General features: G+C 45.0%; 2 protein-coding genes across 3 annotated transcripts in view; both read right to left on the reverse strand.

Moving 5' to 3' along the window:
• Positions 1–6,497, reverse strand: part of NTN4 (netrin 4) — a 123,859-nt gene extending 117,362 nt beyond the window's left edge. For both annotated transcript variants that reach the window (XM_042992938.1, XM_042992937.1), the window contains exons 1-2: positions 6,117–6,497; positions 2,757–3,286 (exon numbers count right to left, since the gene is read on the reverse strand). In XM_042992938.1, the coding sequence (XP_042848872.1) occupies positions 2,757–3,286; positions 6,117–6,171 (585 nt within the window). In that variant the 5' untranslated portion in view covers positions 6,172–6,497. The remainder of the gene's footprint in view (positions 1–2,756; positions 3,287–6,116) is intronic.
• Positions 6,498–10,191: 3,694 nt separating this feature from the next.
• Positions 10,192–11,361, reverse strand: LOC102955713 (developmentally-regulated GTP-binding protein 1-like). Its single transcript, XM_042993708.1, has one exon. The coding sequence runs from the start codon at positions 11,359–11,361 to the stop codon at positions 10,384–10,386; it is 978 nt and encodes a 325-aa protein (XP_042849642.1). The 3' UTR covers positions 10,192–10,383.
• Between the last annotated feature and the right edge of the window lie 350 nt (positions 11,362–11,711).

Below are 11,711 nucleotides of genomic sequence, written 5' to 3' on the forward strand. Positions count from 1 at the left end.
TGGTTTAGAGTATATATGCAAAAACACTCTAGAGGGAACCAGATGCTCCTTGATTTTTTTTCTTGCCATTGAATTATAAGTCTGCTGAAATAACAGCTACAATGAAAAACAACTTTAAGAAGTTTTTTAATGTTTATTTATTTATTTTGAGAGAGAGGAAGAGATAGCATGCCAAGGAGGGACAGAGAAAGAGGGAGAGAGAGAATCTCAAGCAGGATCTGAGCTGTCAGCACAGAGCCCCATGTGCGGCTTGATCCCATGAACCGTGAGATCATGACTTCAGCTGAAATAAGAGTTGGACGCTTAACCAAATGAGCCACGCAAGTGCCCTGACCCCCCAATTTTTAACTGGATATAAAGGTGACTAAAACTGGAGATCAAAGGTGAAATATCTAACGTAAATTTTAGTCTCTCTCTGCTTGAAATTTGATGTAATAACCATTGATGACAATAAGTAGTTTGGCTTTAAAGAAGATTTTGCTTCCACTGTAAGTTAAATAAATGTTACTTTAGTCATCGCTAAGTAATTGCTGGGCCATTATAATACGGTTAATGTGATATTTGCTAAGCAAGCATGCCTGCCATCTGGTTACTGAAACTGTATTTTTGCTACTTCCTAGGTACACATGGCCCAGTAGCACTGAGATGTAGGGAACCGATATGAGCATGTGGATCAATTCCAAAGCCATTCATTTGTTTGCAACACAAAGTGTTCTCCACATAAGAAAACAATGAGTCTAACTTATCTGTTTCTTTCCTGTCTGGTATCTTTAAAAATGTCCATCATGACAGGGTGCACACGAGTTTACAATATGAAGCCAGCTTTAGAGACCAAGAAGAAGAATGAAACACAGTCTGTAGGCTATTTGTGCCACATCCCACTTGGTTCCCCTGCCAGCAGCACGGGGCCTGGTCTGCAGGGAGCACACAGAAGAAGGAGGTGGGTAATAAGGCAAAAGTCCATAGGTGTCTATGGTAGTAGGAAGAAGAAATTCTCAAACCTGCTTTTTCATTAGGCCCCTCACAAGCAACCCTTTCCCCAAACCAAAGGCAGGATTACTGGCACTGACTACAGTGCCTGGCACATAGTAGGGGCTCAAAAAATGTTCACTAAGTGCAATCATCTGGAAAGTCTGTGAATAGTAATACAAAGGACTGCTAGAAGGCAGCTTATCTTAGTATTTGTAGCCATTAGTACTACAGGCATGGGACATATGCCTCACACCCAGTCCAGGCTTCCTCAGCCTTGGTGCTATTAACATTTTGGGCTAAGAATTCTTTGTCAGGAGTGGGAGTGGGGTGCTATCTTGTGCACTATAGGAGGTGTAGCAGCATCCCTTTCCTTCACCCACTACATGCCAGTAAGTGTCCCTCCCTGCAGCAAAAATGTCTTCAGACATTGCCAAATGTCCCCTGGGAGGGGGCTTGGTGGGGGGTGGTGGCAAAATCACCCCTAGTTGAGAACCACTTATTTAGTCTGTGTGTTCATGATATGTACCAGAATTATAAAGATTATATTCTCTCTTCTCTTTTTTCTGAATCAATATTTTAAAAATTAAATTACATTTTATTTTATTTTAATTTTAATTTTTAAGTAAACTTTACACCCAATGTGAGGCTTGAACTCATGACCCTGAGTGAGCTCTACCTACTGAGCCAGCCAGACACCAGTCTAAATCAATATTTCTTTCTTTTTTTTTTTTTTAAAGAAGCATCATGGGGTTTTTTTTTTAGTTGTTTTTTTTTTTAATTAAGGAGGGGGAGGGGCAGGGAGAGAGGGAGAGGGAGAATCCTAAGCAAGCTCGGCAGTGTCAGCACAGAGTGCAATGTGAGGCTAGAACCCAGGAACTGAGAGACCATGCCCTGAACTGAAATCAAGAGTTAAGAGTCGGATGCTCAACTGAATAAGCCATCCAGGTGCCCCTGAATCAATATTTCTTGATCTCATGAAGGTATTTTATGCTCTTAACTTGTTTTCACTTAACTTAGTTTTCTCTAAATGTTTTCATAATGCTCTGGGGAACGGGGGAGGGAAACTTCCCAGGTATATCCATATATTCCTAGGTATATCTTATTAAAAAGACTTGTTTCCCCTTTAGGGAAGGGGAAATATGAAAAAAGGAGAAAACATTCTATACAGAAATTGGACTAGTAGCTAAGGAAGCTGTTTTGCAAAATGAGACTGAGACGGTTTTGAGTCCAAAAAGAACTTTTGTATCTTAAAAGAAACTACCTTCATTTGTTTACTATACACTCTTGTAATCTTACCAATAAAACTCTTGTTATACAAAAGTATCCTGACAAACAGATTTTTTTTCTCCCTTGGCTTTATTTTTATTTACTTCCTATTTATGTTAACAGTTTCAGGAAGATATCAGCATGTGTGGACCCCAGGAACAGGCAGTCTCAGTAACTCTTGCCCCTTCGGAAGCACAGTGAGTAGACCCGCTAACTGAAGAAATTATTAGCCTTTCAAACCTCTAAGATCGAGTGAGTTGTGTGTCTACGCTTTCTTCAAATTAAAAAAAAATTAAAACCTTAGAATTCCACCTTAAACCCAGCCAGTGGCCAACCTGCTTGAAAATGACTACGCGTCCATATCTAAGGGTGAGAAATAATTTATGACAAATAAAGCTCATGAAAAATTCTAATTTCATTCATGTTGCTACAAGTATACCTTCATGCTTTAAAAAAAATGTGGGCTGGTAACATTTTTCTACCTTACTTACAGTGTAGAGTTAAACGTGTGCTCTTACCTCTCCTCCAGTGCACGGAAAGGGATTGGAGTATCTCGAAGTGCAAATCGCTCCCTTCTTGACAACATCATCTTCCAAGCCAAACGTAGCCGAGCAGTTCGTTGCAAAGTACTTGTAAGGCTTCCACGTCTTCCCAAAGTCCTGGGAGCGGTCCAGCACCATGGCTGCTGGCCTGGGGGACTTGAACACCATAATGAGATGAGTGAAGTAGAATTCGGCTTCCAGGTCTAACTGGATTTTTTCTCTGTGCACATCCTCAGCGGACTGCCACCACGTGCGAGGGAACCTGAAGGATGAGTCTGCCATGGCAGCTGGCAGGTGAGCCACGTGAGGCTGGGCGGCATTGCATTTGTCACATTTGGGCTGCCGACAAGTCAGATCAGCGTTCTCACTGTAGGAGCAGTACAGCTCAGTGGCGTTCTGACCACAGGTGGTGTCTGCCCAGAGTTTTCTCCCTAAAGCCAAATTTCCCATCCGAGGGTTGCAGGCTTTTTCACAGCGGGAACTCACTCCAGCTACTCCACTCAGTCCTAGGGAAGGGAAAGCATATGTTATTCAAGACAAACCCATCTGGAAAGCTCTTCTGTCACCCTAGTCTGTCTTCGACAGTCAAGTTACCCCCAAAGAGCTTAAGACTTCTGGTAAAGAGGAAATTCTACCAAATTTGGGCATGGATACGGTTCTGGATTGATACATACAAGCATGTGAGTGTGCATGTGTGCGTGCACACATTTCATGTTTGGTTATAAAATTCACATAAAAAGGGAAAAATCATTTCAGATAAAGGGCGAAGGGAAGGGAAATGGAAACACTGGGGGAAAAAAAATGGGCCTCAACCTTTTAAGTACTTTGCTTTCTAAATGTTCTCTATATTTGAAATACACTTCTTTGTTTTGAAGCCATGACTTAAATAATACCAAAAAACAATAGTGTGTTTAAGATCACCCAATTTAGTCTTTCAAATATAATTTAAGTCCTTAGCATTATCTAACATGCTTATTAGAAGACATTAAGGAGGAAATATAGAATTCTATTATATTTTTAAGCCAAAAATGTGAGGGAGCCAATTCCCTAGGAAAAGCAATAGGAGATACTTAATCCATATCCAATGGGATCTCACTTCGGGTAGCAAAGCTAGACATCACTGAAGCTCAGATGCATAATGTCTATTTTTAATATTTAGTAAATATAACTAAGGGAAAAAAAACCTCTCTCAACTGCCAAATGGCAGAAAGGCCTATTTGACATGCTCTCTGCCTCTTGAGTGCTGCAACCTATGACAGGTTATATAGTCGTTGCCTGTTTGCTTAACGGGAGAATGTGTACAGTCTGGCCGCCACTAACAGCACCTTTAAACATTATCTGTGAACTAAAACACCTTCTTAAAGAAACATGTGCTTCCACCCAAACAAAGGTCCAACAGACTTTAATGTTTCAAAATTACTTAAAATGATAAACATTATCCACTTATTAACATCCCGACTACATATTTTAATCCTTTAATTTGGGTTTGTCATTTTAATTATGAATACCCTAAGCAAAATCATCTATTTTAAAAGTTAAAACAGAGAAGGAAAGAAGGAAAAGGAAGTGAAACCCTAAATTCTGGCTAATTGAATGTTTCTGCTACTTAAGAGAGAGCACCTCCGAACTATTGTCACTGTACTGTTGGAGAAGCCAAATGACAGCTTAGACTAAAACAGAGACATTTCACACGCTGACTGACAACCACCAGCCCCACATAACCTCTGCAACCAAAAGAAAGGGCTTCCTTAGGCATATGTTTTAAATGGCAAATTCAAATGTGCATTATGCCTAGACTCTGCTTGCCACTGTTCTGATTAGCTGGGCAACAGTTGCTTGTGGCCAGGATCACCCAAACACACAGTGTGCTATGACTCACCTGTAAAGCATTTCGGGGAAAATCATATACTGCCCGTACAAGTATTTTTGACTTGAAACACTTGCCTTGTGATATTTATTTACAACCTCTTGATTGCTTGCATGTTTTTGCCATAACATGGTTTGAAAAGGGAAAGGTTCAATAAAGTTCACTTTGTGGTCGGGGGAGCATGTGTGAAGTGCAGGCAGGGGTGCACGTGTACTCCTGTACTCCTAAGAATTCAAGTAAAACCTTAGACCTTTAATGGCTCCTTGGGGAAATATTGAATACTTTTAAACGCCTCCGAACTAATAAGTACAGAAAAGATTGGAGCCAGATAATCGGTGGACAAAAATACTTGGATATCCCTAAAGAAATGACTATTCAAGTATAGCAAGGATGCTCCTATGAGTCACACTGATTTGGGGTGAAGATTCTAAAACTTTTTTTTTTTTTTTAACTGTGTGCCAGCGTCTCTGGGGGCAGAGGAGAAGAAGCCTTAGGGAAGGTACAAGTGCGCCGATGCTCTCTACCCACCAGTCGGTCCCTCCAGCCCACACTCCCCTTTCTAGAGCGAATGAGAAACGTTTGAGGGACTGGATGGCTGAAGAGTCCCTCACTTTCTTTCCTCCTCACACCCTGAGCTGCGCTAACCCCTAACTGGAAACCAGGTGACCCGTACGGGGGAGGGAGAGGAACGGAAGAGGCTCCCGAATTTAGAAACGGCGCGCTAGGAACCGGTGGCCAAGGGCAGCCCAGGAAAGCCGGGATGGGAGTAGGAGAGAGAGCCTCTGACGACGCCTCTGCAGGTCATCCAGTTACCGAGACTGGGAGCAGACCCGCCTCCGACCTCCCACGGAGCCTCAGCCAGGGTACCAATTCCCCAGGGGCGGCCAGCCAGCTCCGTTCAACACAGGGCGGTCACCACCTATCTCCCCAGCCCGGCGTCTCAGTGCGTTCCAGCCACTGCCACTGTGAAAGGGCACACACCCCGCCCAGGTGTCCCTACCTGGTTCCCTAGTGCCCAGCGTGAGGCCAGGGACCTCAGGGTTAGCTCTCACCCAGAGGGCGGCCGCGGCCCACGCGCGCCCAGGGTCGCTGGGCCATCCCTCCCCATCATTCCTCAGGCCATGAAGTGCCGGGGGATGGCGAGCTTGGTCCTTTGTTCCCTCACAAAGTGGAAAGGCAGTTTTTTACAAGCCCAAACCGAGAAAGAAACCAAGGCCGTGGTATCTCCGGCAGGGCGTACCCAGGATATCGGGTTAGCCAAGGGCATGTGTATCGCAGTTGCAAAAAAATCAATAGTATTTGAAACTGTGGAGACCCAGGGAAAAGAGGCGGAACATGGCCACTCATTTCATCCTCGGGAGCCGAGCTTGGCGCTCCCAGCCCGCACTACCCTGCACCCCCGAGTCCCGAGGTGGGGAACAGAAAGAGCGAGGGAAGGAGGGTGGGGGCCCTGCAGCGTCACCACCCACCTGCGGCCACCGCGGAGCAGCCCCAGAGCAGCAGCAGCCGCGCGCAGCTCCCCATGGCCGGGAGGAGCCGGGAGGACCGGGGCCGGGCGGGTGCGGGAGGGAGCTGAGCCCTCTCGGCTGTGGGATGAAGCGCCAACAGTCCTCAGGAAGAACTGGGGCTCTTTATTTCTTCCCCCTCCTGGGGCGCCAGGCTCGGTCAGCGGGCGCCGGCGGCTGGGAGCCGCGGGCCGGGGCCGCGCCAGGCGGTAGGGTGACCCTCGCACACCGGCCTGGAGGGGCCCGGGCACCTCGGGGGCGACGGGAGCCCCCGGACCATAGCCGGCCTGGCCGCGCTGCCCCTGCGGAGCGGTCCCGCGGGCTCCTCCGCCGCTAGCCCGGGGCTCAGCACCCGCAGCAGCCGCTGAACTTTGCGAGACCTTTCACTTCCCGGCCGCCGCCGCCGCCGCCGCCGCCGCTGCCGCCGCCGCTGCTGCTGCCTCCCGGCCGTCCTCCGCCGCTTTTACCACCTCCTCTTGCTGCTGCGCCTCGGTCCCGTCCTTCTCCATGGGCAGTTCCATGGGATGCATTTTTATTGCACCGACACCGCGGCGCTCCGGTGCCAGCCCTCCTCCCCTTGCACCTCCACCCCTTCCTCCTGCCCGCCCCCCGCGCTCGCTTGACAGCCGGGGCGGTGCAGCCTGCGCTGCCGGGTCGCCGCCGCCGCCGCCGCCGCCGCCGCCGCCGCCGCCGCCCGGGGAGGGGTCCCCTGGCCCAACGGGCCGCCCCCGCAGCCTCCTACCAGCTCATCCCACCCGCCTTAGCCCCCACGCGCACGGGTCACCTCGGCCCCCAGCTTTCCTCGTGCCCCTCCCGGCGCTCTCCCTGTAGCTCCCTGCGTGACCCCCCTGGTGCCCTCCAGCACCCACAGGCCTCTTCTGGGAAGCAGTCTCCCACCTTCTCCCGGAACATTCCAGAGAGCAGTTGACTCCCTCTTGATCAGGTCAGGGCATGCCAAGGGGCTTAAAAAACCGCGAAACAGGCTAGCGCCTACTTCCCACATCCCCCAGCAAAACAAACCCTGCTCTCCACTCCCCATCTCCGCCACCCCTTCTCCTGGAGTCTCACGATCCAGGAAGGGAACCCCACCAGCCCTGCACTGGGCTATGGGCTTTGGAGAGCGCACTAACTGCTAAGTGGCCTTCGCTGCTTCTCTGCTGCCTTTGGGGGGCGGGGGAGGGCATCTCGACTAAACAATCAATGCTTGCTTTATCCGAGGTGTATCCATTTTGATGTAAAAATGTGCCCTCTAACTCAAACTCAAGGTGCCAAAAGAAAAGGGTCAGAGGATTAGCTAATGGGCAGTTTAAAACATCCTTGTCTAGAGGCAAGGGCAATTCAAAGAGAAAACTGGTCTTTCCAAGTACTCTCACTCCATATACGCTGTGTTGTGGTGTGTGTGAAACGACGTTGTGAATTAAGTTAAGGCAAGCAATTTAGCCGCAACCAGAAGCAGCTAAATGTGGATAGGATTGCTCAGGACTGCTGCTTATGGAAGGAGATTACATCGCACTGGAGTCTGGGACATTTGCAAGCACTATGAAAATACCATTCTATGCACACATCCAGGGGGCTAGGCAAACGTTGAGTAGAAAACCATGTTTTATTGCTGTGTTCATTTTGTGTCTTTGAATATTTTCCAGAAAATTAACTACGTTACAGAGACCATTCAGTTGTGTGTTACTGATGATGACAATTCAGTTTTGGGTCTCATGCACATATTTTTCAAGACTCACCTGGGGATATATAAGAAGTTTGTATCTCCCAGGAAGAAATGGGATGAGATCAGCTTCATCCACTTGGGAGGCATTAAAATTATTCTTCTGACCAATACTGGGGAATGGCAAAAGGTATGGGGCAGCAATTTGTATAACACTTTAGAAAATAAGCCTTTTGAGTTTTCAAATATTGGCAACGTTGGGACTTTCTTCACGTCTTATGGCTATGCTCCCATTGGAGTCACTGAAACACCTCTCTAAATTATTCTTTTTACCAAATAAATGCTAGGAAATTATAACAGTCAAGGAATTGTGGCACCAATATTAACCTAATAGCCAAAGCAAATGAAGGAAAGAAAGAAAGAAAGAAAGAAAGAAAGAAAGAAAGAAAGAAAGAGAAGCACATTTATCATTAACCTGAGTCTGCTGTATTGAGGCAGAACTTCTCATTACAAATTTCAGAAACATTTACTATATGCACCAATCCTGCCTTGAAAATATACTTCCTTGATTGCTCTATAACTGATTCTTGTTCCCTTTGACAAGACAATGGCAAAGCAGTCTTTCATATTTAGTCCATACAAAACATTATTGTGTTTTTCTTATATTCATTATACTTAACTGAGAGGACCTGCTAGATATAACAAATTTTCATTAAATATTTTTTATTGAGTTATGTTAAAATTATTGCTATATACTAAGAACAGGGCTAAGAAGAAAACTAATGAAACCAGAATGATTCCTCATATTCTAAAGGAACCTGTACCCTTTATACCAATACCTTCCATACAAAGCAGCTCAGGAGAGAAAAGTAATTAGCATTCTAATCAATTTCATTTGGTTATACAGTCTAGCTATAAATTTTATTTCCATTTTGAAGAAGCTGTCCAGGGGAAGTTTAACTACATAAGAAAAATTGGGGTGCCTGGTGGCTTAGTCCATTAAGCTTTCGACTTTGGCTCAGGTCATGATCTCGAGGTTCAGTGAATTAGAGCCCTAGGTAGGGCTGTGTGCTGACAGCTCAGAGCCTGGAGCCTGCTTTCAGTTCTGTAACTCCCTCCCTCTCTGCCCCTCTCCTGCTTGCACTCTTTCTCCAAAACAAATAAGCATTAAAATTTAAAAAAAAATAAGGAAAATCATGCTCAGTAATGAGTTGTATGTCATTGCTTATGATTATTTTATAAAATTTCAGTAATGTTTTCAGAATTTTCTTTTTTAATTTTATGAATTAGTAGGAAGCTTAGAAAACCTATGAAATTTCAATAACAAGTTTCCAGAAGCCACATATTTGACAAATTAAATCTAGAATACTCCCAGCAATTTGGAAGAAAGCTAAAAGGGTTGTTAAGAACTAAAATAGATGGCAAAAAGTCCATGCACTAAAGACCTTATTCATGGGAGAGCTCTTCAGATGTTCACTTAAATTATTCATGCAATGTTAATAAGTTTGGTTATGCTGTTTTCTTAGACCACAACATATTAGAAGTAACAAATTAGAATGAAGTGGGATGACATTAAAACAAGGAATGAGTTGAGGCAAGCTGGTAATAAGGAGAATGAGAGAACTATAAAATGTAACCATAAGGACGAAAAAATACACAGCAGTCTAAGTGAGGCCTTTCAGTGCAGAAGCAAAGCACCAAAAGGCTGAAAAGGTATCACCCTGTTATAACTTATCACAATGAGTCAGGTTCCTGATGGAATCTAGAATATTCAACATCAGAGAAGACCTTAGGGATCTTTGAGCCTAAGCTTACCCCATAGGAACCCTTTGAGCCAATGCTTACCCTCTTCACAAAATCTCTGTCCAATAGTCATCCAGCTTCTGTTCTAGAAACCTCAGTAAACAAAAGCCTCAAAAGCAGTCCTTTTCATTTTTGGTAGTGTTCTATATAACCATGACATCTCTATTCTTAAAATTCTACTATGTTCAGGGGTGCCTGGGTGACTCAGTCAGTTAACTAGTCAACTTCAGCTTAGGTCATGATCTCAGTTTCTGAGTTCGAGCCCCGCATCAGGCTCTGTGCTGACAGCTCAGAGCCTGGAACTTACTTTGGATTCTGTGTGTCTCTCTCTGCCCCTCCCCTTGCTCCCTCCCTCTCTCTCTCTCTCTCTCAAAAATAAATAATAAACATTACAATTTTTTTTAAAAAAGCTCTACTTATGTTCATAGTTTAGCTTTCTGCAATTATACAGAATAGGTCCAATTTCTTTTCTGATAGATATTCAGAGACTTGAAGTCAAATTTATACACACACACACACACACACACATATATATATATATACACACATTTTTTTTTTTTTTTTTTTTTTTGGCTGGCTTACCAGGTCCTTTATGCAGTTGAATTTACAAGGTGACACCAAGTTAAGATAAGTAAAGTTCCAGTTTGGGTGCCTCCATTTCCCTCCCCTGAATCCTGATCCACTGGCTGCCAAAGCCAGAAGGGGTCTCGGGTAGGGTGCTTAGTCACGGGGAAAGCTCTTGTGGTTGGCCCGGCAGAGGGGTAGGTTTCACTTCTTCACAATCTGAATGACATCCTCATCTTCCAACGTATGGTCTTTACCCACTTTTTGAGGATTGTGTTTCACAGACAGACCCCAGACCAGAGCGTATTTAAATTCTTTGATAAGATTTTTGTGAATCTTCATGCAGAAATCCTCCACCGTGGTCCTAGAGTAAGGCAGTACCACTGGGGATGTATAATCTGGCAACTGGCCTTTGGGTTTGGTGTAAATCCTCACTAGCTTCAGATAGTCCCAGATCTTTTCCAATAGGTCGTCAAAATTCCAGCGGTGATGGGCAGAAATTGGGACACAGTGAGGCACCTTATAGATGATATCCAATTCCTCAATGGAGATCTGATCAATCTTATTCAATACATAAATACAAGGGATATAAACTCTGTTTCCTTCCACCACGTCAATAAGGTCATCTGCTGTGGCATCACTACGCAGAGTCACATCAGCATTGTGAATTTTGTATTCAGCCAAAATGCTTTTCACAGTTTCAGCATCCAGCTCACTCTGAGGGCAGGTGGCTGTGAGATTAATGCCTCCTTTATCCTTCTTCTTAGAGCCAATGTTAGGGGGTTTGCTGTTCAAACGAATGCCAAAGCCTTCCAGCTCATTTTCAATTATCTTTTTATGCCCCAAAGGTTTCAGGACATCCAGAACAATCAGGATCAAGTTACATGTTCGGGCCACTGCAATGACTTGACGGCCTCTGCCTTTCCCATCCTTGGCACCCTCAATGATACCTGGAAGATCCAGGAGCTGGATCTTGGCACCTTTGTATCTGATGACACCAGGCACAGTGGTCAGAGTAGTGAACTCATAAGCTGCCACCTCAGAATATACTCCCGCCAGGTTGCTAAGTAGTGTTGACTTCCCCACTGATGGAAAACCCACAAAACCAATTCGAGCATCACCTGTCTTGGCCACATCAAAACCTTCTCCTGGCCTACCACCACCACCATAATTTATTGTCATGTTAGCTAACATACTGTGTATACAGTGTGCTCTTGGTTTTGGGGGGGTAGATTCCCGTGATGAAATCAAATTTTATTGCTCCTCTTAACTATTCTTTTCTCCAAGTGTTTAATAGTCCATTTGGCATGATTTTCAAAACTTTCACCATTCTAATCCCCCCTTTCAGATATACTACAATTTGTCAATGTTGTTCTTATATTGTGCATCTAGGACTCAACCCCGGGTTTATCTGTATTGGTATAGAATAAAACAGAACTGGGGTCCCTTAACTTAGGTCTAGGGCTTACGTTTCTGTACCCTAAAAATGCATTAGCAGCTTTGTGGTGTCGGCTGATATTATCCTTGAAGCA

The sequence above is a fragment of the Panthera tigris genome, chromosome B4 (assembly GCF_018350195.1).
Source record: "Panthera tigris isolate Pti1 chromosome B4, P.tigris_Pti1_mat1.1, whole genome shotgun sequence".
NCBI classification, from domain to species: domain Eukaryota; kingdom Metazoa; phylum Chordata; class Mammalia; order Carnivora; family Felidae; genus Panthera; species Panthera tigris.